Source organism: Lagenorhynchus albirostris, chromosome 3 (assembly GCF_949774975.1).
Source record: "Lagenorhynchus albirostris chromosome 3, mLagAlb1.1, whole genome shotgun sequence".
NCBI classification, from domain to species: Eukaryota; Metazoa; Chordata; class Mammalia; order Artiodactyla; family Delphinidae; genus Lagenorhynchus; species Lagenorhynchus albirostris.
The window spans coordinates 170,642,595-170,669,726 of NC_083097.1; the positions used below are offsets into that span (position 1 = coordinate 170,642,595).

The 27,132-nt window shown below is 59.9% G+C and overlaps 2 protein-coding genes across 6 annotated transcripts; one reads left to right on the forward strand and one right to left on the reverse strand.

The window, feature by feature from the left end:
* The first annotated feature begins 2,119 nt into the window (after positions 1 to 2,119).
* On the forward strand, positions 2,120 to 9,679 carry POLR2E (RNA polymerase II, I and III subunit E). 2 transcript variants are annotated; one of them, XM_060145846.1, is made up of 7 exons: positions 2,120 to 2,269; positions 4,011 to 4,185; positions 7,616 to 7,731; positions 8,164 to 8,244; positions 8,688 to 8,746; positions 8,852 to 8,930; positions 9,057 to 9,679. In XM_060145846.1, the coding sequence occupies exons 1-7, from the start codon at positions 2,213 to 2,215 to the stop codon at positions 9,120 to 9,122; spliced, it is 633 nt and encodes a 210-aa protein (XP_060001829.1). In that variant the 5' UTR covers positions 2,120 to 2,212; the 3' UTR covers positions 9,123 to 9,679. The 2 variants fall into 2 exon arrangements, with proteins under 2 accessions (XP_060001829.1, XP_060001830.1); XM_060145847.1 differs by lacking the exon at positions 8,688 to 8,746 and having other exon boundaries at positions 8,793 to 8,930.
* A 3,001-nt stretch (positions 9,680 to 12,680) lies between these two features.
* On the reverse strand, positions 12,681 to 27,114 carry ARHGAP45 (Rho GTPase activating protein 45). Of its 4 annotated transcripts, none has more exons than XM_060145844.1 (23): positions 26,513 to 27,114; positions 24,300 to 24,630; positions 21,135 to 21,278; positions 20,858 to 20,942; positions 20,709 to 20,781; positions 20,458 to 20,524; positions 20,230 to 20,367; positions 20,051 to 20,115; positions 19,758 to 19,868; positions 19,603 to 19,683; positions 17,757 to 17,945; positions 17,385 to 17,522; positions 17,094 to 17,284; positions 16,850 to 16,974; positions 16,687 to 16,770; positions 16,449 to 16,553; positions 16,164 to 16,336; positions 15,637 to 15,825; positions 15,405 to 15,542; positions 14,943 to 15,169; positions 14,650 to 14,860; positions 13,832 to 13,940; positions 12,681 to 13,460 (listed from the first exon to the last, which is right to left on the reverse strand). In XM_060145844.1, the coding sequence occupies exons 1-23, from the start codon at positions 26,639 to 26,641 to the stop codon at positions 13,099 to 13,101; spliced, it is 3,465 nt and encodes a 1,154-aa protein (XP_060001827.1). In that variant the 5' UTR covers positions 26,642 to 27,114; the 3' UTR covers positions 12,681 to 13,098. The 4 variants fall into 4 exon arrangements, with proteins under 4 accessions (XP_060001827.1, XP_060001824.1, XP_060001823.1 ...); XM_060145841.1 differs by lacking the exon at positions 26,513 to 27,114 and adding an exon at positions 25,480 to 26,380 and having other exon boundaries at positions 17,094 to 17,263; XM_060145840.1 differs by lacking the exon at positions 26,513 to 27,114 and adding an exon at positions 25,480 to 26,379.
* Positions 27,115 to 27,132: the final 18 nt, after the last annotated feature.

Genomic DNA, 27,132 nt, shown 5'->3' on the forward strand with positions numbered 1-27,132 from the left:
ATAGGTACGTGGCTGATGATTGCAGCGCTGGCAATACTTAAGTGCTTCTTAAATAGAATAGAGGGACTTCCCTGGCAGTGCAGTGGTTAAGAATCTGCCTGCCAACACAGGGACACAGGTTCGAGCAACTAAGCCCGTGCACCCCATCTGCTGAGCCTGAGCTCTAGAGCCCGTGAGCCACAAATACTGAAGCCCGTGCGTCTAGAGCCCATGCTCCGCAGCAAGAGAAGCCACCACGATGAGAAGCCCACGCACTGCACCAAGAGTAGCCCCCGCTCGCCGCAACTAAAGAAAGCCCAGGCACAGCAACAAGACCCAATGCAACCAAATATAAATAAGTAAATAAACATTAAAAAAAATAGAGGGTGGGTGGAAGCCAGGTGTCCAGGAGCCCAGTGAAGCAGCTGTTGGAAGGAGGAGGGACAGAGCAGCCGTCAAAGCAGATCTGAGGATTGAGCAGGGGATTGGCCAAGGGGACACTGTTTGTGACCGCAGAGGGCAGATCCAAGGATGGGGCCCAGCTGGGGGAGGCATTTATGAGAGGAAAGATATTGGAGATGTGGATGTAGCAGGGGGAACAGGGAGAGGGTCCAGAGTGGGTTTAAGACAGGACAAAGGGTGTCTGCCTAGGTGATGGGCAAATCTGGGTGGGGGAGGGGGCAGAACTGCTGGAGGATCCAGAGGGTGGCCTAGATGGTAAGGGCGGAGGGCCCAGGTGCGAGTGACAGGGGACATTAGGTACCCTTGCTGTTCTTGGGGGCAGGGAAGAGAGAGGAGAAAGGGCTCACAGTAGCAGGCGGGCCCAACCCCAAGGCCCATGACTCAGAATCCTGCCTGTGACCGTGTGACCTCAGCAACAGCACATGGAGTGTTAACTTTCTCCTTGGAACCTCGCCACCATGCAGCCCAACTGGCAGAGCCCAAGGTTCAGAAATCAGGCCACTGGGCTTCCCTGGTGGCGCATTGGTTAAGAATCCCGCCAGTGCAGGGGACACGGGTTCGAGCCCTGGTCTGGGAAGATCCCACATGCCACGGAGTAACTAAGCCCGTGCGCCACAACTACTGAGCCTGCATGCCACAACTACTGAATTTTTTTTTCTTGTTTTTCTTGCTTTTTTCTGGCCGAGCGGCTTGTGGGATCTTAGTTTCCCCCACCAGGGATTAAACCTGGGCCCTCGGCACTGAAAGCACGGAGTCCTAACTACTGGACCACCAGGGAATTCCCTTCCCTGACCACATTTGGGACTGCAAACCTCCCGTCTCCCTCAGCCTGGTATATTTCTTCTTCCACAGCATTGTCACCTCCTAACATACTTTATCATTTACTTATTATGTTCACTGTTTCTGTCCTGTCTCTCCCTGGCATGTAAGGGTGCTTGGCCTGTTTTGTTCACTGACGCTGTGGTTGCTCATTAAACATTGAATCATTGAATGAATGCATTACTGAATGAGAAGTTACCAATGCAGAGGCACTGGGCTTGGCAAGCGTGGGCGAACCTCCTGTACGAACTCGGGGGCAGGGGCAGATGCGGACTGTAAAAACATGCAGGCTTGGGGGCTGTGGGGTATCCAGGCAGGGGCTGGGCTGGGGCTCACGGGACAGGAGAGGGAGAAGACAGAGGTGGAAGCATTTCATAAGCACCAGGAACTATTCCAAGCTCCTCCCAAGTACGACCATCTCCTTAGATCCCCAGCTAACCCTCTAAAATGGGGACACTTTATTTCCATTGTACAGAGGGGAAACTGAGGCTCGGGGGCATTAAGTTGTACGTAGCCCTGAGCCAACTGAGAAAACCCCCCACAATTGGACGCACAAACACTCATGGAGCGCCTCTTAGGCCGCCCGACGGTCTCCGGGAGCTGAGCAGACCCCTGACCCAGTCAAGGCCTCAGTTTCCCCGCCCACACTTCGCCTCTGTTCTCTGGATTCTAAACGGCCCTCCCAGACCAGCATTGAGCGGAAACTACACTCCCGAGGGGCCTTGCGGTCAAAGCCTCGCGAGAACTTCCGAGGCGCGGGTGGCGGTGCTGGTCGCACGCTTCTCGCGCAGCCAACCGTCGCTTTAGTAAGGTTCGGGCTGCCTTTGGCGCTGCCGCTCCCGAAGGTCGCTTCATTCAGGCATTCGCCGGCGACAGCCCTGCAAGGGGAGGGCGACGTGAGGGGCCTGACCGGGGCTCGGCGCAGGCGCAGTGAGTGCAAGCGGCGGCAGCCATGGACGACGAGGAGGAGACGTACCGGCTGTGGAAAATCCGCAAGACCATCATGCAGGTGAGCAGCGCGCTTGGGGAACGCGGTGAGAACGAGCCTCGCTCCCCCAGGCGAGACGGGCACGCAGCAGCCGGAGCGCGGACGGCGGGTGCGAGGCCCGGAGGTAGAAATGAGCCTCCCCACCCCCGGCCGCGCGGCTGGAGCGGAGGGGTCGGGCTCAGGCTGGGCCCCTGGGGCGGGGGTTTGCGGGGGACGGAGTCGCGAGTCCAAGAGCCCCCCGGGAGGGGGTCAGGGTCTCGCTCGAGCTGGAGAGAGGGAGGACGGCAGACGCTAGGCCGGCGCGTGTTTGTGTCCGTGGAAGGTTCTGATGTTACCTGCCGGGGTTCTTGAATTCGTTAATCAGTAGAAATTGATAGCAGGCCAGACGAGAAATTTAAGCCAGGCTTTATTGGAGTTTGTGCTGCAGCGTGAAGTAGCGAAAACAAGCAACAGGTGCCGTTGCTCCAAGGAGGGCGAGTTGGTGTCTTAAATGGGGTGAGGGTGGGGACGGGTCCAGGGGTCAGGCCGGAGGGGTGGCTTGGAGGGGTCTGCCCACCCTCTTGGTGGTGCTGTGTGCAGGGATCATGCCCAGTACCCTGCTTTTGCTCCCGGCTCCTCAGAAGTGGCAGTTAGGTTCTTGGCCTTTTTTTTTTTTTTTTTGTTTTGTTTTGCGGTACGTGGGCCTCTCATTGCTGGGGCCTCTCCCTCCGGACGCTCAGGCTCAGCGGCCATGGCTCACGGGCCCAGCCGCTCCGCGGTGTGTGGGATCTTCCCGGACCGGAGCACGAACCCGTGTCTCCTGCATCGGCAGACGGACTCTCAACCACTGCGCCACCAGGGAAGCCCTTATGGTTTTTTTGGTTGTTGTTTCTCGGCCTTTTTATATCTTGGTCCTTGTTTGCCCGAACTGCGCATGTGCATAGTTATTTCTAGTCCCTTATAGTTTCTGGGTGTTTTGTTGCTGGAGGAGACATTTGCCCAGGTGCAAGGGCTACAGCAAAAGGTCCCAGGTCCCAGACTGCCTTATCGGCGCCACCTCAAGTGCATATCGCAGAATCCCGGGGTCGTGGGGGTGGAAGGAACCCTGGTGGGCTTGTCTGACCGCTGTCTGGTGGCTACTTAGATGTCCCAGCCACCAACTTTGAATTACTCGGGCCGGGGCCGGGTCATACCAGCGTTCTCTGTGTGCCTCGTTCTTTAATCCACCCCGTGGGAGGGGACCAGTGTGATGCCACGGAGGCTTGCGGCCTTGATCAAGAGCACCCACCCTCCTGGGAATCCTGCTGGGCTAAGGCCGGGTGGTGGCCCCCAGCCTCTCTGCCACTTTGCAAATCTGCTCAAAGACAGGGCCGGAGCAACTGTGCTTCTGGCTGACAGTGTCAGGGGTCCCTGGGAGAGGAGACCCAGGGCTCTGTAGGGAGACTTGGCCGAGGAAAGTGGGTGCGGGCAGGGCTGGGCTGGGTAGCGATTCCAACCTTCCTTTCTTTGTCTGGGTCCTCATCTAGTGCACGCATTCAGAGCCCCAGTTTCTGAGGCAGGACCTAGAACTGCTGACCCTCAGGTCTTTGACTGGTTTTCCAACCACCGTCTGCCCAGCCAGCCGTCCCTGTCTGCCCCAGACCCTGGGGCCTGGCTCTGCATTCAACAGCCCTCCTCACGTCCCAGCTCTGTCCCGGTCTCCTCCGCAGTGGCCTCGCCTACCCCGAGCTCTTGCTGCCGTCCCCCCTCCGCCCTGGGGTCACCTGGTCCTTTCTCTTTGCAGCTGTGCCACGATCGTGGCTACCTGGTGACCCAGGACGAGCTGGACCAGACTCTGGAGGAGTTCAAGGCCCAGTTTGGGGACAAGCCCAGTGAAGGGAGGCCTCGGCGCACAGACCTCACGGTGCTGGTGGCCCACAACGATGACCCCACTGACCAGATGTTCGTCTTCTTCCCAGGTGAGGGGCAGCTCAGGGCCAGCTCTTAGCACCACCTGCCTTGTGACCCAGAGTCTGCCTGCTCTCATCCTTCTGCCCCCTCGCCCTCCTTGCTGTGGGGACTCCTTTTCCAGCTTCCTCTTCTTGGTCACCTTCCCCATTCTCTCTTCCTCAACCCTTTTCTCTGACCAAGGTTATCACAGGCCTCCCAGCTGGGCCCCTGGGTCCTCCCTGCCCTCACCTGTCAGCCCAGCTTCTGCTCCCAGCGCTTGCCCTTCCTGCGCTGCTGCAGGACTCCTGCCCTGTCTCGTCCCTGCCGGTTCCCCCGTCGCCTGCCTGGTCAGTGTCCATCCATCGTCCCTGGTGACCGAGCTCAAGTGCCTCCTCTTTGGGAACCCCCTCTGAGCCCTGGGTTGAGTGAAGACAACCCCCCCAGCACCAAGGGTGTCCCAGGACCCCTGTGTTCCTCTGTCTTTGCACGTCCTACACTGAGGCAGCCTGGCTCTAGAGCCCCAAAGGTTAGGGGGCCTTGTTGGGTCGTGAGCACCTTGGGGGCCTACCCCAGCGCCGTGAATCAAAGGGGTGGGCAGAAAATGCTTGTTCAACAGACCCAGGTGGCACTTTTTTAAAAAATTCATTTTATTGAGGTACAGTTGATTTACAATGTTGTGTTAATTTCTGCCGTACAGCAAAGTGACTGAGTTGTAAATATATATACATACATATATATATGTTCTTTTTTATATTCTATTTTACTATGGTTTAATCCCAGGATACTGAATATAGTTCTCTATGCTGTATAGTAGGACCTTGTTTATCCATCTTACAAATAATAGTTTGTATTTGCTAACCCCAAACTCCCAATCCATCCCTCCCCCAGCCCCCTCGGCATCCACACATCTGTTCTCTATGTCTGGGAGTCTCTTTCTGTTTTGTAAATAAGCTCATTTGTATCATCTTTTTAGATTCCACATATAAGTGATATATGATATTTGTCTTTCTTTTTCTGACTTACTTGGCATAGTTTGGTAATCTCTAGGTCCATCCATGTTGCTGCAAATGGCAGTATTTCATTCTTTTTGAGGGCTGAGTAGTATTCCATGGTATGTATGTACCACATCTTCTTTATCCATTCATCTGGACATTTAGGTTGTTTGCATGTCTTGGCAATGGTGAATGGTGCTGCTGTGAACACTGGGGTGCGTGTATCTTTTTGAATTATAGTTTTGTCTGGATATATGCCCAGGAGTGGGCTTGTTGGGTCATATGGCAACACTGTTTTTAGTTGGTTTTTTTTGTTTGTTTGTTTTTAAGATTTGTTTATTTATTTATTTATGGCTGCGTTGGGTCTTAGTTGCAGCATGTGGGATCTTCATTGAGGCATGTGGGATCTTCCGTTGCAGTGCACAGGCTCTTCAGTGCGACGCGTGGGCTTCTCTCTAGTTGTGGCCTGTGGGTTTTCTCTTCTGTAGTTGTGACATGCAGGGTCCAGGGCACGTGGGCTCTGTAGTTGTGGCGTGTAGGCTACAGAGTGCGTGGGCTCTGTGGTTTGCGGCACGCAGGCTCTCTAGCTAAGGTGCGTGAGGCCTCTGTTGTGGCGCACGGGCTTAGTTGCCCCACGGCATGTGGGATCTTGGTCCCCTGACTGGGGATCAAACCCACGTCCTCTGCATTGGAAGGTAGATTCTTAGCCACTGGACCACCAGGGAAGTCCCCTCATGTTTTGCATTTAAATCTTTGAGCCATTTTGAGTTTATTTTTGTATATGATGTGAGGGAGTGTCTAACTTCATGGATTTACATGTGGCTGTCCAGCTTTCCCAACACCACTCGCTGAAGAGACTGTCTTTTCCCCAGCGTACATTCTTGCTTCCTTTGTCGAAGATTAATTGACCACAGCTGTGTGGGTTTATTTCTGGGTTCTCTATTCTGTTCCATTCATCCATGTCTGTTTATGTGTCAATACCATGCTGTTTTGAAAACTGTAGCTTTGTAGTAGTATTGTAAGTTTGGGTGAGTTATGCCTCCTGCTTTTTTCTTTTTCCTGAGGATTGCTTTGGCAATTCTGGGTCTTCTATGGTTCCATGTAAATTTTAAGAGTATTTGTTCTAGTTCTGTGAAAAATGTCATGGGTAAGTTGTGCTGGGTTTTAGCTGCGGATCCACGAATTGCTTTTTTTATGTTGAGATATATTCCCTCTATACCCACTTTCATAAGAATTTTTATCATGAATGGATGCTGAATTTTATCAAATGCTTTTTCTGCATCTGTTGAGACAGTCGTGTGGTTTTTGTCTTTCCTTTCGTTGATGTGGTGTATCACATTGATTTGCATATATTGAAGCATCCTTGTGACCCTGGGATGAATCTAGGTGGCACTTTTAAGAAGAGTGTCCCTTGTGTGTGAAACGTATTTATTGTAGACTTTGGTGCCTAAGCACGTGCCTCCCGTGGTGCCATCTCGGGGGTGGGGCCACCTCACTTCCTGGTCTTTACTGACAGTGGGGGTGTCCTGCTGTCTCAGATGGGCCGTGGCACAGCGTTGAGGTCCCTGCCTGTGTTAGTTTGCACGGCTGCTATAACAAAACCCCACAGACCAGGGGCATAAACAGACAGTGCTTCTCTCCCAGTGCTGGGGGCCTCTCACTGGTGTGTAGACCTCCGTCTTCTCCCTGTGTCCTCACGTGCTCGTCCCTTCCTGTGTGTCTGTGTCCTGATCGCTTAAGGACCCCAGCCTCACAACCTTGTGTTACCGTAATTACTTTTTTAAAGACCCCATTTCCAAACACAGTCTCATTCTGAGGTTCCTGGGGGTCAGGACTCCAACAGAGGGACTTCGGGGACAGGGCACTGCCGGTCGGTGGAGTGGGGTGTGAGGAGAATGGTGAGAGGCAGCGGACGTGCTGCACGCGGACTCCGGGGCTGCCCCAGCCACCAACCTGCTGGGCTACTAGGGTCCAGCGTTCTCTCGTGTCAGGCCCCAGGCCCCGCGTGCTGCCGAGACCGTGAGGACCCCCGGTGCTGGCAGCGAGGAGCTGGGTGGGCTGTCTCTATGCTGGGACCGTGCTCCCCGGGTCATCTTGCCTCCACTCAACTCTGAACACCCCAGCCCTTGTCTCGTGGGCCCCTGGACTAAACAAACTGCTTAGTCTGGGACTTCCCGAACCTCAGAACCTCTGAGGCACCGCGCAGACCCAGACTCCCAGACCCCACTTCCAGAAAGAGGTCCCTTAGGTCCGGGGCCCAGGGCACCTTTCAGCTCCCACGTGACATGCAGGCAGCCAGCACCCCGTTCTGGGACTGGCAGCCGGGTTCTCACTCTGCAAACAGGAGGCCGAGGCCCCAGTGGGGGAGCGGCACTGCAGCGCCTTGGCAGGGGTGGGCTAGAACCCAGGTGCCGGGCAGAGGGCGGGGGGGGCGGCCAGCGTCCACCAGCCTGTACTTGGTCTGCAGAGGAGCCCAAGGTGGGCATCAAGACCATCAAGGTGTACTGCCAGCGGATGCAGGAGGAGAACATCACGCGGGCCCTCATTGTGGTACAGCAGGGCATGACACCCTCCGCCAAGCAGGTGGGTGCCCGCCGCCTCTGGTCCCTGGCTGTGGGTTGGACTGGCCTAAGTGGAGGCTGGTGGTTGGGATGGGCAGCTGGCGAGCACCTTTGTCCCCGTGTGAACAGGGGACACAGGCTGTGGGGTCCAGGGAGGGGTTGCTGCACCAGCTCCCGGCAACCGTGGGAGCATTTTGACAGACGGGCCCTCACCCTTTTTGCAATGAGACCGAGGCCTCGGTAATGTGCTGAATGCCTGGGAGGGGCGGGGTGGGCCTCTCCCCAAGTGGAAACCCTACCCACTGAGGTGGGTTTTCCTGATGTGTGACGCAGGACCCGCGCAGCTTCCCGGGTGCCAGCTGCCTGCGAGGAAGGGCGTGGTGGGTGGGCCCGGGGCCAGCGCAGGGGGCGGGTGGCCGCCTCAGCTGTGCCTGAGGGTTGGTGTCTCTTCCAGTCCCTGGTCGACATGGCCCCCAAGTACATCCTGGAGCAGTTTCTGCAGCAGGAGCTGCTCATCAACATCACGGAGCATGAGGTAGGGGTGGAGGATGAGACTGGAGACCCGCCTCCTGCCCCCCAGGCCCCTCACCTGTTCGGGGTTGACGGACATCCAGGTCTTGGGGAGGCGAGTCCGGGAGCCCCTTCATGGTGGAAAGAAGGTGGGCCGGGGTCTCAGTGTGTGGCCCTTGGGCCAGGAGCAGCTGGGGCCTTGCTAGGAGGGCAGGTTCCCAGGCCCACCCAGCCTGCAGAGTCAGGAGCTTGGGGTGGGTGGAATCTGCATGTCCCCAGGAGCGTCGGAGCTCCGGGATTGTGCCCTGCAGCCCATCTGCACGGCTAGGGGTGTAGGCTCTAGGACCCCTGTCCCAGTGTGGAGTCAGGACTTGTGCAGATGCCTGGGGCCCCCACGCTGCACCTCTCCTCTGGAGGGCCTGTGGGGTCTGTCGCAGCCCTGTGGAGACCCAGGTTCTCTTCTCACAGCTGGTCCCAGAGCACGTTGTCATGACCAAGGAGGAGGTGACGGAGTTGCTGGCCCGGTAGTATCCTTTCTGGCCCCCGGCCGGGCCCGGCTCCTCTCCCCTACAGCTCTTCCCACAACGCCCCCAGTCAGTCCAGCAAGACCTTTTCCCTGACCTGCTTCTCAGTAAACTCCGAGAGAACCAGCTGCCCAGGATCCAGGCGGGAGACCCCGTGGCACGTTACTTTGGGATAAAGCGAGGGCAGGTGAGAAGCCCCTCCCAGGGAGGAGCTGGGCCCACCTCCAGCCCCCTTCAGAGCCCAGGCTTCTGAGCAGGGCAGGAGAGACCCCGGGTCCCGGGAGCCAGCCCACCTGCTTTCCTGCCTCTGCAGGTGGTGAAGATCATCCGGCCCAGCGAGACTGCAGGCAGGTACATCACCTACCGGCTGGTGCAGTAGCGGCCCGACAGACAGACGAGGCGAGAGGGCGCCGAGGGCCGGGTGTGGGCGGCCGTCCGAGCCCTGTGAGTGAGCCCCGCCTGTTACGTGCTCTGGAGGGAGCTCACATCCAGCCTGTGCGCCCAGCTCATGCGACAGACAGGTCACACTGCTGGCTGCCCCCTCTCTCTCGGCAAGTCTCCCGGGGGATGGAAAAATGGGCTGTGACGACCCACCAGGCTGGGATTGTGGTGGCTGGCTGCCCGGGGGAGTCCGCTCCTCCTGGGAGCCTTGCCTCTGCTCCCCTGGGCCGCAGGGTGGCCCGCCTTGGGCCTGCCTTTCCTGGCCTGAGGGTCCCTGTGGCCTCTCCTGGGCTCCTGGATGCTGAGCCCCACCCTGGATACCACCTGATGGTGCTTTGGGAGGGGACAGGATACCGCCCGGGCTTCTGTCGCCGTGTCCCCCACACAGTGGCCCTGATGCTGCTTGTCTGGGTGCTCCGAGGGCAGCGGGGAGTGAGACCGATTGCTACGGAATGCTGGATATCTTAACGAATTAAAAATATCTTGAGTAAATAAGTTCACTTGTCTGAAAGACCAAGGCGGAATGTCTACCCGGTTTGCTGTGAGCAACCTTGCTCGGGCTTCTGTCCCCTCAGCGGGGTCTCTGCCCACTTCCCCCTGGTGGAGCTGTGAGGGAGGGGCTCCAGTGCCGCCTTCAGCTTTGCTTCTTGGTGCTTTTCTTGCATAGAAGTTTGGGATCAAACTACCCCCTTTTCCCTCTACTAATTTCAGAGGCCTCCTACCCAGGCTAAGCGCAGTTGTCTGTGTTTTTGTTTAATAGCTTCATTGAAGTAGGATTTATATACCATACAGTTCACCCATTTAAAGTGTATGGTTCCATGATTCTTAGTATATGCACAATCGGGCACCCGTCACCACAGTCAAGTTTGGAACATTCCACCCTTCTAAAAAGAAAGCCTGTCCCTGTCAGCAGTCACCCCCCCTGCCCCCAGCCCCTGACAGCCACGAATCTGTGTCTGTGGATCTGCCTGTCCTGGACGTTTCCCATCAGTGGAATCACACACCGTGGGTCCTTCTGTGTCTGGCTTCTCTTATGGAGCATCGTGTTCTCACGGTTTGTCCACGTTGTAGGAGTGTCGGGCTTCACCCCTTTTCACGGCCGAGTGATGCTCCTGTGTGTGGAGGGACACGTGTTCATTCTTCAGTTGATGGACTGTTTCCATTTGTTGGCGACTGTGCGTCATGTTGCTGTGGGCGTCCAGGTACGAGGTGGTGTGGTTGTGTTTATTTCTCTGGCTGTGGGTGTGCCTCGGAGTAGAATTGCTGGGTCCTGCAGAAGCTCTTGTTTCCTTTGGAGAGACAGGCTGTCTCCGCCGCGGCTGCCCCGGTTCCTGTTCGCGTCTCCACCTCCTCACCAAATCGTGGCCGGGGGTGAGTCGCTGTGGTTCAGATTCACTTGCCTGATGCTGAGGGTGGTGAGCACCTTTCCCCGGCTCGCCGGCCACCCGCCGGTCATCTCGGAGACGTGTCTGTGCACAGGTCCTTTGCCCCTTGTTTAACTGGGTTGTCTCTGCTGAGTTTTAGGGGTTCTTTATATATTCTAGGCTCAGGTCCCTTATTAGATATACGCTTTACAAAAATGTTTTCCCACCTTTTGTATTTCTTAGCTAGCCCCTTGTAGCCTTTATACATAAGACTCGAATCCTGGGATTTACTTCTGGGCATCATATGACTTGGGGCTGTCACTCTCCCCCAGACAGCGGTCTTGACGCTGTTTGGTGAAGAACCAAAGGTGCTCTCCTCACTGCCTTGAGTTGCCACTCTCGTAGCATGTGGGTTCATGTGGGTCTGTGTTGAGATCCTCTTCTTTTCCATTGATGAATTTAGGTTTTAAAATCTTAGTTTTATAGTACATCTGATAGGAGAACAGGTCTCCCCTTTCCCCCAGATAGACATATATCGTTTTCCAAAACGATCTTGGCCAAAAGGAGCCAGACACGGACGGATGAATCCTGTCCGATTCCGCTCACAGGGGTCCCTAGAGGAATCAGGTCCACAGAGACAGGAAGCAGGTGGGGGGGAGGGGATGGGGAGTCAGGTTTCATGGGGACAGAGTCTCTCTTTGAGAAGATGAGAAAGTTCTGGAGATGATGGTGAAGATGGTTGCACGACAATGTGAAGTTGCTTAGTGCCTGTGAACTGTGCGGTTTAAAGTGGCAACAATGGTAAATATGTATAATTTACAGTTTTAAAAAATTGTCTTGGCTGTTCTTGAGTATTAATTCTTTCTGCTCCTGGTTAGGGTGCTTGTTCTCCCGGCTGGGCACAGACCTGTCCCCGGGTGCGGGGTCTCGGGTGCGAGGTGTGGATGCCCCTTACGCCCTCCATCCAGTGGCACCAGCTCCCCTTTGGGGTCCCCTGCTTGTTGCTGGGGCACCGGTTCTGCCTGCCTGCGCCACCACGCACAGCCTGTTCTGAGTCCCTGAGATTGTGCCTTGGGGCTTCAGGAAGTGGCCCCCCCGGGTCTGGAGGCAGGGGCTGGCTTTCACGCAGCACCCCCAGTCCCCCACTCCGGCCACCAGGACATGTTGTGAGCCTGGGCCAGGCTTGTCTGAAGGCGGTGCAACCTGTGAAGTTGTGTGGCATGATCCGCCAGGCTCCTTAGAGATGCTTTGGCCCCTGACAGTGGGGCGCTTTCTTGCCGTTACCTGTCCTGCTGAGCACTCTGAAATGTTAATAGATTTGCTCATTCTTCTGAGCATTTTTTTTAAAAACATAGATCGGGGTCAGCAAAGTTTTGCTGTAAAGGGCCAGACGGTCAGTATGTTGGCTTTGCTGGCCAGGTGGCCCTGCTACAGTTGCTCAACTCTACAGGGCAGAAGTGGCCACAGGCCACGTGTAACCGAGAGGGTGTGCCCCCCGCCCCATTATCTCTGTTTGCAAAACACGTTGGTAGTTTGCTGGCTGCTTTTCCCCCCCCGCTCACTCTTAGGAAGCGTGTGCAGGGGCAAAGCGCCCTGACTGCCACAGTGGGTCTTATCTAAGCCTGGGTGGGGGGCTGAAGTTTGGGGTGAGCTGTTCTGTATCAGGAATGGAGGCCCAGCAGCTTTTACCATGACTGGGTGTGGATTCCATCTAATTCCTCAAATGAATAGTTGTGTCTCTGCTGAGCCGGCCCCAGCCCTCTGGGATAAACCCGACTGGGGCCTCTGAGCTGGGTGAGGGGTGTTCGCCTCTTCCTCGCTGTGCCGTTCCACGTGGTGGCCGCCGTCTCCCAGAGGCCTTTGGTGCAAGTAGATTTCAGCTGCGGCTCCTCAGCACAGCAGCCACACCTCAGTGCTCGGGAGCCACCGGGGGCTGGCGGCCCGAGTCAGGAGTCAATGGGACTTGGGCCCCATGGCCACCTGGGCTCCCGCGCCTGACGGGGCCGCCTTGTGGTGGAATTTCTTCTTCACAGCTCCCTGCCCTGCCCCTCAAGCCCAGCGAGGAGCTGGGGATGGCGCTTAGTGCCCTGTGTGTCTGGGTCGCTAGGCCACTGCTGCCAGAGAAGACAGGCTGAGGTTAAAGACTTTATTTTATGCAAAAGGAATGTGCCTGTCAAAGAACTCCATCGTGGAACTTCACTGCATCCTCAGCCCCAGGTATCCAAACGCAGTTTTCCGTAAAAGCCAGGGCATCCCAAGGCCGCCCGCCCACCATCCACAAAGGCGTCCAGCCCTCCTCCCAGCTGCCGCGTGGCCTCCACGGCCCAGCGCCAGGGTGGGCAGGGTCCCTCCATCACAGCCGGGGCGACTCCAAGAGCAGAATCCCCCAGCTCAGAGGAGTGGGGCCTGGTGGGCGTGCGGAGCAGCGCGGGCAGAAGCTTCTGGAAAAGTTGGCCAGTGATGCCCTCGCCGCTGTGGGCGGAAGGAGAGGCCTCTCGGTGACGTGTCCACAGGGACAGGAGCCTGGAGCAGACCTGCCCGCTGCCCCAGCTACACGAACTCTGGCCGCCTCTCCCAGCCCGCGCCCCCTGCCAGCCGCCCGCCATGGAGCCTCACGGCTGGCAGGCGGGCCACAGCCACGTTGTTGCACTGGTTGGTATTGTGCTCGGCGAGCCGCTGGGCCGGCTCCTCCCCGAGGTCCTCCCAGACCCCAGGCCCGGGCCCATCCTCCTCCTCCCCGGTAGCAGTGCCCAGCTGCTCCTCACTGCCACTGCGGCTGTCCCGGCCGCCCTCCACGCCGCCCAACTTCTCCAAGAAGCCAAGGCGGTGCAGGGCCGCCCCACCCGCCGGGGATGGCAGGTCCGAGGCCTCCTCCAGTTCTGAGTCGGAGTCATTGGAGGCAACGTGGGGTTCTGGAAAGTCCAAGGGAGAGGGACAGGGACAGAGAGAGAGAAAAAGATGGACAGCCTGTGAGCAGGGTGGGGGGCGCTGGGCGGAGGACTGGGCGTCCGCCTACCCCCAGCAGGCCCGGCTCCCCCTTTAGAACCCTCCCGGGTCAGGCGGAGGTGCAGGGTCTCAGACACTGGGGTCGTTTCCACTTCGGGGTGCCCATTTCTCGGCGTTGGAAAACACACCTTGAAAGGGTGTCTCTTTGCAAGAGTTTGTAACACATTAAAGACAGTGAAAAAGCAGGTGATACTCATGGTCTCCATGGGAGACAAACCGGGATGCAGCCCTTGAGGTGGACCCACTGTGTCATCCGCCGCCTGGGCCCACTGCTCACCAAGGCCCCCATCCTCAGCTTCCTCCGGCAGGGGTGAGGCCATGCCCCCGCTGGCCTCCGGATACGGCTCCTGGACCACCACCTCGGCCCCCTGGTTGGACGTCACATCCTGCAGAGGCGGAATGGAAGTCAGGGAGCGCCACAGTTCCAGCCATCCCACATTCCATTTTTCTGTCTTGTTAAACCCTAAAAACTTAACACCCGCTGCAGCTGAGCACGTGAGGCCCCCGGATCCCAAGTCACGAGCAGGCTGAGCTCGTCCAAAGCGGGCAGAGGCCCTGGCCAGAAAGGTTGAGGCAGGCCCTGCATGGACACCAGCATGGGAGCCACTGTCCTGAGGCCACACCCAGGCGTGTCACCTCCACAGCCAGAGATGCCAGATGAGGGGTTAAAGACGCACAGGGGGGACTGAGCGTGGGAGCTGATGCTGCCTGGAAGCGAACAGAAACAAGGCCTGTCGGCTGAGGAGAGCAGCAGGCTGGACCCAGAGGATGTGCTGTAGGCAGCACAGAGACGGGAAATGGGAGAAGGGGCAGGACGGCGGGTCTAGTGCGTTCTGATGTGAGCTCCAGGGGACGTGGGGGAAGGCCGAAGGGCCTCTGCACTGCCTGGGGCTCCGTCCGCAGATCTGAACCCACTTCATCCAGTTCTTTGCTTAAAAGATGCCTTGGGTGCCCCTGACGGGGCTCTGGCCCCGTCCGAGCCAGACATCTCCCAGCCCTTCTCTCTGTCTAATCCTGCTGTGGGTGAGTGAGATTCCCGGCCCCCTTGATGTTCACAGAGCCCTACACCCCCCGCCCAGGGTGGACAATCCTCACCTGGCACCCAGATGCCACCTCGGGCTCCTCCTCAAAGACCAGGCTGTAGTGGGTGATGAGCGTCTCCAAGATGCAGGCCTGGTGTGGGTAGTCCACCAGGGAGGAGAGGGACACGGTGGCCTCAGTGGGCCGGGGCCGCAGCAGCGTGGGCCCAAACACAATGCCCAGGTTCCCCGGTGTCATCTTGTTGTCCTGCTCCACCTCCACGATCCTGGGGGTCAGAGGGTGCAGGAGCAGGTGTGAGCGCCTCCCGGGACCCTGCCGCCCTTGACCCCGGCCTGGCCAGCCCTCACCTGCGCAGGTGCCGCATCAGGTACTGCAGCGTGGCCCAGTTCTCTGGTGGCAGGTCCCGCAGGAGCTCCCGCAGCCGGCCCGCCATGGCCACGGCCACAGCCTCTCTCTCGGTGACATCTGGCCGGCCTCGGGTTGCCGCCTTGGCCTCGGCCTCTGCCTTCAGACTGTCCTTGGCCAGCCCCACAAGCTCATGGTAGAGGCGGAAGGAGATGAGCGGCTCAGGCAGCTGCAGGGTGACGGTTAGGTGTGGGGGTCAATGGGCCTGGCCCCACGCCATCCATCCTGCACTGGCCCCGCCCCTAACAGCAGCAGCCCCGCCCCTGACAGCCACCGGTCCCGCCCACCCTGTACTGACCACGCCCCTGGCCTAGCAACCACAACCCTGCTTAGAGCTGGCCACGCCCCCCACCAAGCTCAGGTCCAGCCCAGGATCTGCTCTGCTCTGTCCCCATCTGTCTCACCTGGCGCAGGTAGAGCTTGAGGACGTTGCTGATGTCGTGGGGCGAGGCCTGCGACAGCTCCACCAGCTCTTTGCCGTTCTCGAAGGCCTGGCACAGCTTCTCCACACGCGTTTTCACCCCATTGACCCGGTAGATGCCCTGTGGGAGCCCGCAGTCAGCCTGGGCCCACACCCCTCCCCTCCCTGCATGGCCCCTCGGCTGGAGCCCCCGCAGCTGTGCCCGCGTCGGTCACCTTGGTGCGCAGCGCCCGCTGCTCGATCTCGAAGACACACTTCTTGACGATGAAGGGCACGCCGTCCGGGGTGCTGCGGGCGGCCTGGCTGAAGTCCTGGCCAAAGAGCTGCAGGCGGCCCTGCAGCTTCTTGTGGCCACACTGGATGGCCAGGGTCTCCAGGCACTTCTTGTGGCAGGCCAGGCAGCACTGGGAGCAGGCGAGGAGTGAGCAGACCTTCCTGGTGCCCCAGCTCCGCACAGACACCCGCGGCTCCCCCTTCCACCGCGACCCCCGCCGCTCTCATCACCCCCCTACAGGGCAGCTTTCACCCCTCCTGGTTGGGAAACGTGCCCCTGCCACCAGTGCAGCCTGGGCTGCTCCCATGGCCCTCTGGTTCCCTCAGCACTGGCTGAGCCCTCCGCCTGGGATGCTCTCCCCCAGGAGACTGCAAGTGCTCCTGGCTTCACTTCCCTCCAGCGCTCTGCATGGCACCGTCCTGAGGGCGCACATGCAGGTGCCTGGCTCCCCCCGGGACCGCCGCTCACCTCCTCACACTCGGCGCCCTGGAAGTACACGTAGCTGTTGCACTCCCGGCACTTGGCCGGCGAGCGGAGCTTCCGGAGCCGGTGGGTACGGGCCGCCTTGGACAGCCCCACATGGCGGAAGGGCCCGCTGGGCATGGCCACAGGCAGCTCCGGGGCCATGCCATTGAGGTCATCTGGTGGGGGTGGGGGGCAGGTGGTCAGTGTTACCGAGGCAGGTCAGGGCCAGGCGCACAGAGAGAGTCCAAACCCCCCTCTCCCCGCTGCCCTGCCCAGGGGTCCCCTCACCCTGGTCAAAGGCTGATGCGCCTGTGCTGCTCTCCTGGTCGGCCAGCTCCTCGCTGGACGACATGGTGCCACTGGAAGACATGCGCTCGAACTTCTTAAAGTCCCCTGAGCAGGAAACGGGTTGTCAGAGACTCCCCCAAGGGCCCCCGGCTGCACAATGAGCCCGCTGAAACCTGGGGGCGGGGGCGGCAGCTCCGTGAGCCCCCCACCCCCCCACCTGCCGGCCAGGCCCCTTCACCTGAGCCAGGGCTGGGGTCCAGACTGGCGTCAGAGTCTGAGATGGCGATCGGCCACGACTTGTGCACCTGGTGTCCGCGCCCACCTGCCAAGTTGTCCCCAGTGAAGGGCTGAAGGGGGCTGCAGGGGGCCCGCGCCCGCCCCTGCCCCTGCTGGACACTCACCCCTGCGCTCCTTGGCAAGCTCCCCGTCGCCAGGCCCACCTTCCTCTGGGGGGCAGCCCGCAGCCTCCGCCACCGCAGCATCGCTGACGTTGAAGCTGCCCTTTCGGGCGCGCAAGACTGGGGACCTGGTGGGACCAATAGCCAAAGTAAGGGGCCACGATGGGGGTCACTGAGGCTCACTGCCCCCTCCCCCACCTCAGGAGGGAAGTCCGGCTCCCCCAGGCATGCGCAGACGGCAGGGTACCAGGCGTTGGCGGAGACGTGGGGCTCAAAGTCGTAGTGCACGTCTGGCTCCTCGCCGCGCTGCAGCTGGCGCACGTGGGAGGCGTACTGTTGGCCCGGGTCGTACAGCTTGCTGCTCTCGCACAGCATGTGGAAGTGCACAGGCAGCGGGGCCGTCTGCATGTGCATCATCTGGTAATAGGAGATGGTGGCCTACGGGCAGGCAGGTGGGAGGGGCCCTAAGTGCTGGAGGTCCTGAGGCTGGACGGGCAGCGACAGGGGCGGGGGCTGGGGGTGGGAGCACGGTGCTCACCGACTTGATGGTCTGGTCGCTCTGCCGGATGACCTCCTGGATCTGCCGGAGTGCCGTCACCTTGGTGTCCTCAAGCTCCTGCTTCTGCGTCTTAGCATCCGCCACGCACGTGCGGTACGTGGCCATGGCTTCCTCCGCCTGGGGTGGGGGTGGGGGCGGGGCGGGGTGCCCAGAGAGGCCTCAGCCTGGGGTTCAGCCCTCAGGGCATCTTCAGGCCCCACACGGAAATCAGCCAGGCACAAAAGGACAGGAAGGCATTCCTGGCAGGAGGCACAGCCCAGACAAAGGCCCGGCGGTGGGCAATCCTGCACAGGTCAGGCCCTGACACCATGGGTCTTGTCCCGCACCTCCTGCCCCCTGACCCACCCTCACCTTGTTTTTGGCCTCCTCCTCCAGGCGCCGCCTCTTGTCCAGGGTCTTGGAGGCCACGCCCCCTGCACCCGGGCCAGCGCCCACCTGCTCTTCCTCTGCCTTGGCCACTAGAAAGCGGGCCTTGTCATGGTCTTCGCAGCGCTGAACGTAGCCCTGCTTGGCCTTGCGCAGATTGGACTCTGCTTCTTGCTGTGGACATGGGAAGGACCAGACCAGCACCATCAGCCAGAGACCGCGTTAGGGACCTCTGCCACCCCCATCCCTTGGGCCAGAATCCCATGGCCAGTCAAGCAAACAGAGGCCCCCACCCAAGAACCAGTGGTGGAAGGACAGGAGGTGACACCTACAGGGTGACCCAGGGAGGAGCCAGTATCTGGCATGCCCATTTCACAGCCAGGGAAGCTGAGGCACAGCTAAGCTCTGAAGGAGACACCAACTACATCATCCTCTCGACACCTACACCCACACCTGCCAGAGCGACTTGTGCTTCTATCTCTTTCATTTCCTGTCTCAGAGATGAGAACAGTGAGGCTGCTCAGACAGGAAGTCAGGCACCCTCAGGGTTGGCAGGAAGAGCACTTAGTCAAAACCCAGTGGGCCTTCTGGGGGCCACACCTCACAGTCTACATGATCAGAAGCTTAAACATAAAGAAAACAGCTCAGATGAGTACTAGGAGAAACCATGAGAGAATTTCTTAAACATAGCATGGGGAAGGCCTTTCCATACGTGACACAGAACCCAGAAACCATAAAAGACTGCTACTAACAATCATGGGTTTCAACTGGGAAAACAGGCAACAGGTTAAATCAAAAGTCAAAACAATAAACTGGGGGTGGGGGAGTTTGTAACACATGTCATCAAGGGCTGGGTTCTCTAATATGTAAAGAGCTCTGGCAAGTCAATAAGAAACAGGCTACTGTCCAATCCAAGGTGAGCAAAGGATATGAACTTAGAGCTCACAGAAGAGGAAAAGCATGGCTGTGGCTCAGGAGGTCAGCTTCTATGCTCATGACATCTGTGACCCAGCCATTACCTTTCAGGCACTGATCTGAGATAAATGCTAGGTCACATGTCTGAGAACAGGGGCACAAGCTCGTCACAGCCGTGGTGTTTGAAACAGCAACAGCTCAACAACAACTAAACTGTTCATCAATAGGGATTTAGTGAACTAAGCTCTGTGGCTCTGCAGCTGAGCACTTGTAGCTGAGAAAAAGGGAGGAGGAGTTTCACATGGAGTGAGATGGGGCCAGTCCCTGGATATGGAGGTGACTGTAAAAGGCCAGAAGCAGAACAGGGTACTCGGCAAGCTGTCATCAGGTGTAGAAAAGGGGGGAGAGGCTCATTTGCCAGATGTGCCACAGGACACCACTAGCTGGAGCAGGGGCCGTGGGGGCTCTTTGCACCGCAGACCCTGTTAGCAGGCCTAAAGAGCAGTGCAAAAGATTGCTAGTGCCTTTGGAACAGCCCAAAAGAGAGGTGGGAAAAGAGCAACACAGAGGAACCTGGAGCATCCACCAGACCTGAGAGAGCCTCAGTTTCTCTCTAACCCAGACCTGCTCCTGGCGGCCACTGGTGATCCGGTCCCTCCGGACATCTGACCCGTGACAGTGATGGGGGCCCCGGGCCAGGGCCTCTCCTGCTGCAGCTGCAGGTAATGGGGCTGGAGCAGTTGGGAGGCAGGACCCGCTCCAACCTGTGACGCCACAGCGAGCCCCACGCGGGCACAGGGCACTCTGCCAGGTGTCCGCAAAACTCGGGAAAGGACCACCCGGGAGTGCACCAGGGGACTGCGCATGCGCGAGCCGGCCCGCCCTGCCCCCTCCCAGCCCCGCCGCCCCGCGGTACCAGCTTCCTCTGGGCGCGGTGCCAAGACTCCTTGATCTCCTTCCTGCGCTTCTCGTGCTCGAGCCGCCGCAGGTTCAGGGGCTGGGGGTGGGGAGACGGGTGTGATGGAGACCCGGGCACCCTTCACCCCACCCACCCTCCAGGGCGAAGCCTACCTGCACGAAGGTCTGGGTCTGCAGAGTGCCCATCGCCTGTACCAGGCCGTGGCCGAACTCCAGGTCCTGCTCCAGGGCCAGCGAGTAGATGGACAGGAGGGGCATGTGCGGCTGTGGGGGCGGGGCCGGCAGTCACGGGGGTGGGACAGGCGCCCTCGTGGAAGCCCTGCCGCCTCCCCAGTGCCCTCAGCTGCCCTTGCAGAGATGGGAAACCCCTTTCCTTTGGCCCATCTTTGAGGGGCGAAACACACCTAGGCCTGAGGGACCCCGACCCGTTCCCTCGAGTTCCCTACCTCCTGCATGACGCTCTGTCTGCAGTTCTGGACGATCTTCTGCAGGCCTTTGGCAAAGTCCATCTCTGCAGGCGGGGAGGGATGTGAGCGCAGGGGGGAGGGGAGGGGAGGGATGTGAGCGCAGGGGGGAGGGGAGGGGCCTTCCAGCCAGACCCCGCCCCGCGGGCCCCAGCTCGCACCCAGCGCGTTCCGCTTCTCCAGGTAGCCGATGAGGTCCTTCATGTACTTGGCCATGTTCTTGGCGTACTGCAGCGCGGCATGCACACCCCCCTCACAGCGCTGCAGCAGCGTGTCCACCGCCTCCGGGGAGAGGCAGCCTGCGGGACAGACACCTCTCAGCCCGGGCTCCTCCCCAGCCCACCATTCCTTCCGTCCTCAGCCCTCCACCCCTAGGCTCAGAGACTCACCCTCATCACAGTCCTCACTGCTGAGGGGGGCACCCTCACTCCCCTGTCCATACAGGTTCTCCATTGACTGTACCAGAGGGAGACAGGTGAGTCCAGTCCGGGCTGGGTACTGTTTGATGCCCACCCTGCAGGAGACAGTCACCGCCCCCCCTGGACAGAGCGGGAGACCACGGTCCACAGAGCGGGCAGGGGGGGTACTCATCCGCCCTGCCAGCCTGACCCCGTGCAGCACCCAGGCCATCCCTTCTCACCTGGCCCGGGTCCCCAGGGGGCACTGAGAGGAGGATGCTGCTGTCCACTTCACCCATGAGGAACTCGGACACACTGCAGGGCAGGGGGCAAGTGTCAAGAGGCACATGGGTCCCCACCCTCTGCCACCCTTCCCCACCCCCACACTCACGTGCTGCTGAAGGAGACTGCGATGGTCTCCAAGGCCTTCTCAAACTCCTGCTTGTCCGAATCATTGTTGCACTCATAATGGAAGGCTAGGGACAGACAAGGACGAGAGGGGTTGGCCCAGTCTGGGAGGTGACCACCCGTGCAACTAACTGAAGGGGGAGCATTGGAGTTGTTGTGCCCATCAAACTCCTATGCATCCTTCAAAACCCACTTCAAACATCCCCTCCTTCAGGAAGCCCGCCCAGACAGAAAGCCCTTGCTGCCCTGTCCTGGCTGACCTTTGACCTTGGCAATGAGGGTGCCGGCAGCTGTGAGCGACTCCACGGTGTTCAGCAGTGGGTACTTGGAGATGACCTGGTGCATCACGCGGAGGGCCTCACCCAGGCACTCATGGGCAAGCGGCCGGCGGGCCTCTAGGAGGTCTGCCGGGCAGAGGGGGTATGAGCAGGGAGGGAAGGAAAAGCCTGCCCACCTAACCACCTAATCCTAACCCTCCTCAGAGCTCCTGTCCCCGGGTGGGGAAATTGAGGCCAAGGTGGGAGAAGATAACTGCCTGAGGCTCAGTGTGTGACCTCGTTGGGAGGTGTGTGTGTGTGTGTGTGTGTGTGAGGAACTGTCCCTCTCTCGACTGCTGGCCAGGTCATCAAAGGTCAGATGTCAGTCTAGGCAGTCCTGCTCAGAACACCCTTTCCTTGTCCCTCCAGAAAACACTCCCAGTGACCTTCAAGTTGCAGTCCTGGTGCCTCTTCCTCCAGGCAACCCACCCGGCCCCTTCCCTGCCCCAAACTCTCAGGGCTCTGTCCAGCTCTCTCCCAGCCCTGCCTGCCTGGGCACTGGGGCTTAAACACCCCGTCACCTCACTCTCTCCCGACCAGCCACCCCATGAGGCAGGTGCTGTCATCACCCCCATTCTGCAGATGAGGAAACTGAGGCATACAGGGGAGAAGTCATTTCTCAAGGATCACGCAGCTTTTCCATCTCCACTAGCTTTGAAGGCATGAGAATGCCAGGCAGAAGGACACTGCCTGGCTTTACCATAAGGGCAATGGGGAGCCACAGAAGGTGTTAGGGCAAAGGAGAGTCAAGATCAGATCTGCATCTTCAAACACGGCTTTAAATGCCCTCCTCAGATGTTCTTAATTGGAAAAAAGCGCTGTGTGTGGGCAGAACACGCACCATCTAGTGGAAACAAAGCTGAAGGAATGTATGGATGGGGAAGGAATGAGCCGACCCTGAGACCCAGGAGGGACCTGGCCATCAGCTGGGAGTATATCTCCCTCACCTGTGTGCCTCTAACTCTGTGCCTGGAACCTGATGCTCAAAAATAAATAAATAATAAATTTAAAATTTTAAAAACGGAATCTGAAAATAGGTGTCTGATCCCTTTTCAGCACTGAGGACCCCCACTGAATGCCACCGACAGGGAGACCCCCACGGAGTCCCTGGCCCCAAATTCCTCCGAGTGCAGCCCAGTGCCTCAGCACCGGGCAGGATTTTGAATCCGAGGCCAAGTCAGGGAGGTGGGAAGGAGCTTACGGAATCCATAAAAGGCCGGCTGAGGAAAGGCCGGGCCACGCCCCTTCCCGGGACATTCCTCCCACACACCAGGCCCCTCAGGTCGCCTGGGCCTCGGCCACCTGGGTCCCCGCAGCACACTCACCTGGGCAGGTGGGACTCTGGAGAAGCCTGGACATGCCCAGCTCAGCACTGGCCAAGGCAAGCGCTGGGCAGCAAATGCCCCGAGTGCCACGTGCTCCTGGCCAGGCCCTGCACCCCGCACCCCGCACGGTCCCCTCACCTCGGGGCCCCGCCTGGCAGCGCACCGGCGCCTGCTCCAGCGCCGGGTGCACTGTCCCGCAGATACACATGGCCCAGCCGTCAGGGCGCAGGGACCGTGAATGCGCAGGCCGGGCTAGGCAACTGGCTGGTCCGGGGTCTTTGGTGCCAGGTCCTCTGCAAGCAAACCGGCTCTGGCCGGTCCGAAGACCCGCCCCCCTCCGAGGAAAGCTCCGCCCCGGCGTCCTGCTAGCTCCCCAGCCTCAGGTAGCAGGAGCCTGGGACCCAGGGAGATGCAATTTGATTCGGGATGGGACCGGCCAAGGGCAGGCAGGTAAACAGGCCCAGGTACAGGGCGTGGGGAGGTGTGGGGAGACCCTGCCCACCTAGATCCCGCCGCCCACTGCTTCCTAGGTAGACAGCACGGGGTCCCCAAGCCCTCTCACTGTCCCCACAACAATCACTGTGAGCCGAGGACATCTGGTTACAGTCAGCAACTCCCCAGGGCGTATCATTGCCCCGTTTCACAGATGAAATGCCAGAGGCTTAGAGAAGGGACAGCTGATCCAGTCTCACAGCCTGGCAGGGGCAGCAGCAGGATGCAAACCCACATGCTCTCTGCTCCAGACCCTTCCCCTGGCCCAGGGCTGCCCCAATGCTCAAAGAAGGGTGCCCCTGCCCTGGCCCATCCTCCTGCAGGACGCCCACTGGCTCAACCCTGCCCAGGCCTGGCCTCCAAGGAAGCACCAGGATCGGACAGGAACCGAGATTAGAGAGAGTTTCCCCAGGAAACAACTCCAGCCCCACCCCAGGACCAGATAATCCTGGGGGCTGACACCCCCCGACCCAGCAGAGGCCCGGCCAGCAGAGCCCATTAGCTCCTACAAAGCTGAGGTCTCTGCAGTCTGAGGTCGAATCCGGGCTCTGGCCCCTCCTTGGCTGGTTGAGCCAGGAGTCAGAGCCCCTCTCTGGGCCTCAGTTTCCTCATCTGTAAAATGGGCACCTGTGGGGAGCAGGCCAGAGTGTTTAGCATGGCCCTGGCACTGCGGTTTCTGGCAGGAGAGAGCATAGTGCCCTCCTTGGCGGCCAAAGACAAACAGGAAGCAGATGAAAATAACTCGGCAGGAAGCTGGGCTGTCAGCAGACGCGTGGAGAAAACGGAACTGCCATCCCACAGGCCGCTCACTCCTGCAGCTTACGTGCTGGTCCTGCCCCTCGTCCGCCCTGAATCTCTCTCTGTCCAGACCTCAGCCTGCCTCCAGTCCATTCCAGTCCAACGTGCAGATCTGACCTTGTTCCACCTCTGCTCTAACACCTTCTACGGCTCCCCACCACCCTCAGGATAACATCCAGGGTCCCTCTGCTTGCCATTCTCAATGCCTCCACCCTCACACATTTCATACACCCGAAACTTGTTCCCCCAAATGCACCTCCACTCCATGTTTCTGAGCCTGTGCATGTGACATTCCCTCTTCCTGGTTGCTGCCAAACTCCTATACATCCCTCAGAACCCTAGCTGCAATGACTTTTTCCGTGAAGCCCTCCCTACAACCCTCTTTGGAGCCTCCCCAAATCCCTCCCTCCATCCTGCCTCAACCCCACAGGGTTTGGGATATCTGTGTCCAACTGCCTTCCACCCAGGCCGCGGTGTCCCTGCCACTTCTCACCTTCACGCAGAACACACTCCTTCAGCTTCTCAAGGCCCTCGGCAAAGCGGGCCACGTCAGCCAGCAGGTGGGAGATGTCCTCCACAGTGTCGGGGCAGGGTCCCTGGATGGGTCCCTCGGCTGGGCTGGCTGTTGACAGTGGGCTGCGGTGGCCACGGCCCAGCGTCCAGGTGCTGGCTCCGGACAGTGGGAAGCCGGCAGCGCTGGCATGGCGGCTTAGGCTGGTGGGCCTCTTGAGTGTGCCTGTGGCCTTGGCATTCAAGGCCACACTTGGTGGTTCCAGGCTGGGCGCCAGGGACACTGCATCAGCCCCATCTCTCCTGGGCAGCTCCTGGGAGGGTGGGGGGAGCCACTAGAGCAGGTGCCCCCACTGGGCCCTGCCTCAGTTTTCCCAGAAGTGAAGTGGGGCTCTGGAGGGCCTTCAGCCTGACCCCACAGGGGATCAAAGGCCACAGGTCAGAGGGCTGAGATTTGGTATTGTGCCCCTCCCGCACCTGTTACCCAACATCCTCTTCCCCAGAGCTTTCACAAACAACGGCCTCTACCCAAACCACAGCCGGGGTGTGGGGGAGGGGCAACCCACTTCCTGGGAGGGGGGCGGGGTAGGGAGGGCCAGGGTCTCCTTAGCTCCCCTCAGGGGAGGCCACTGCAGACACACCTACTCACTGGTGAAGACACCTCCTCGATTCTTTTACTCTGAGGGTCCGCTAGGCCCCTCAGTCTTGCGGACACCACAGGCCTGCTTCGTACGAGGCCCACCCCATGGATCTCGCTGCACACTCTGCTTGCTCTAAACATTCCCCCGGTGGCTGGGCTGTAGCTCTCACATCTAACTGTGCCTGGAGGCCCCAAGTTCCCTAAGCCCTCACCCTAGAGTCCCGGACCCAGAGCACCCACACTCCCTGGACCCCACAGGCAGCCCCGGACGGGGTGGGGTGTGCAGTGGCCATCCCCAGGGCTCCTACTGTGAACCGGACGTGGGGATCCCAGCCCGTCCTGCGTGCCCCCTGCAGTCCAGCCTGGGGCCGTAGCTGGCTCCAGCCCCGCGCCGCCGGCCCAGCATGGCACTGCCGGCCCTGCCCCGCCAGGCCCGAGCGCAGGGTGTTCCCCGGTCCCCCTGCTGCCCGGGTGCCGCTCCAAGATCCCCGCCCGCTCCGGCTCCCAGCAGAGGCTCACTCACCCCCGAAGGCTGCGGACAGGGGCTTCCCGCCCGGTTCTTTTTCGAGATAGAAGGGGTTTTCATGAGCTCCCGCTTCTTCCTGGAGAACATGTTGTGGCCAGGCCAAGTGGCCTGAGGGGCCCGAGGCGGGGCGGGCCGGGGGTCTCAGCGCTGCAGCTCCTAGTGTCAGTGGCCTCGGGACCACATTGTCGCTGGCCACCACCCCCCCCCCAGCTGTCAGGCCCACGTGACAGGCCCAGCCCTCATTGGCGGGCGCTTCCCCCCACAGGAAAAGGCCTCCGGAGGCGGTGACTCAGACCCACCCCTGACCCTCCGCAGCCTCAGCCTGCCCCTCCGCTCAGTGGGCTTGAAGGTGGGGTCCCAGGCTCCGCCCCCAGCTTCCGCTTTCAGGAGCTCTGCGCACGCACGCACGTTGGTTGAGGTGCCCCTGCCTGGCACTGGCGTCCCGGGCAAGGCCCTGGCGGGCACACGGGGACGGCAGAGACGTTGACCCCCCCCACTCGGCCACACCCAGATGCACCCAGGAGTGCAGACACGGGAGCACGATGACACGCAGGGACATAGGCTTGGACACATGCTGAGAAGCCACCCAGCTCCGCAGATGTAACGGATACCCCTGGACACAGACACCTGCCCTCCAGTCCTCCTACCTTTCACGGGTGTGCCTGCCCTATGTCCTCTGGCGACTCCCCTGCAGACCCCAGGGCCCAGGCGGCGCTGGGCATAGTGGGTCTCCTCCCCTCAGCCCAGCTCCCACCGCTCACTCCCCATTCTACATTCCAGGGACACGCACCGACCACGACCACGGGACAGCTGGCCAGCAGCAGGGCTGCTAACACTTCTGAGGCCATCACGCCGCCTCCTCCCTTCCCTGGTGGGGCTCCCCGATCTGGAGCGCTGGCGGTGTGTACAGCTTCCTGCCCCCTCCCCCTATGACCACCTCTCCTCTTCGAGCCCCCCAGTCTGAGCCTTCTCCCCTCCCCAGATCTTCCTCCCCCACCCCTCCAGAGTCCCAACACTGGCCCCCACTGACCTCAGGTGTGATCTCTGGGCACGGGGCATGCAGGCCACAGCCCCTCATGGCAAACCCGACTCTCCAGGCCCGAGTCCATCCACAGACCCCTCCCAGAAGCCCCTTAAGGAACCTCTGCCCACCACTCATTGCTCTGGAGACCAGGAGCAGGCAGCGAGGGCCGGCTGGTGGGCTTCTGACCTGGTCGGGAGGCCTGAGGTCTGGGTCGCCCCTGCTGGGCTCCTCCAGCTGCCCCAGACATTCCTGAGCCCTGACCGCAGGCCCATTTCACGACCAGCCACTCACAGGTACCGCCCTCAGACGCCAGAACCACGTGGGCACTTAGGGGCCCCGGGACCATTGTCCAGGCTCTTATGAAGGGCAAACCTGCAGAGAGACACGCCACAGCCCACCACAGAGGGCTTCAGAGCTGGGAGTCCAGTCGGCTGCAGCTGGACTCTCACCTGCCCCCTAGAGATTGCATCTGTCTCCACAGACTAACTCCTGCACACACTCGGGTGCCAGGCCCGATATCCAGACATGGAGAGCCATTTTTGGACAAGCATGCAGCCTGACGCATGGACACACGTGCGGAGGACTTCACACCATGACTTCTCTGCATTCCCTCCAGGGCAGCAACC

Coding starts and splice junctions, on each gene's coding strand:
- POLR2E (XM_060145846.1), top strand. CDS start 2,213: ATGGACGACGAGGAGGAGACGTACCGGCTGTGGAAAATCCGCAAGACC. Junction 7,732..8,163: donor TGACACCCTCCGCCAAGCAG/GTGGGTGCCCGC, acceptor TGTCTCTTCCAG/TCCCTGGTCGACATGGCCCC. Junction 8,747..8,851: donor ACGGAGTTGCTGGCCCGGTA/GTATCCTTTCTG, acceptor CCTGCTTCTCAG/TAAACTCCGAGAGAACCAGC.
- ARHGAP45 (XM_060145844.1), bottom strand. CDS start 26,641: ATGAGTGGTGGGCAGAGGTTCCTTAAGGGGCTTCTGGGAGGGGTCTGT. Junction 20,525..20,708: donor CCCCTGGGGACCCGGGCCAG/GTGAGAAGGGAT, acceptor CCTCTGGTACAG/TCAATGGAGAACCTGTATGG. Junction 17,285..17,384: donor GCGACCAGACCATCAAGTCG/GTGAGCACCGTG, acceptor GCCTGCCCGTAG/GCCACCATCTCCTATTACCA.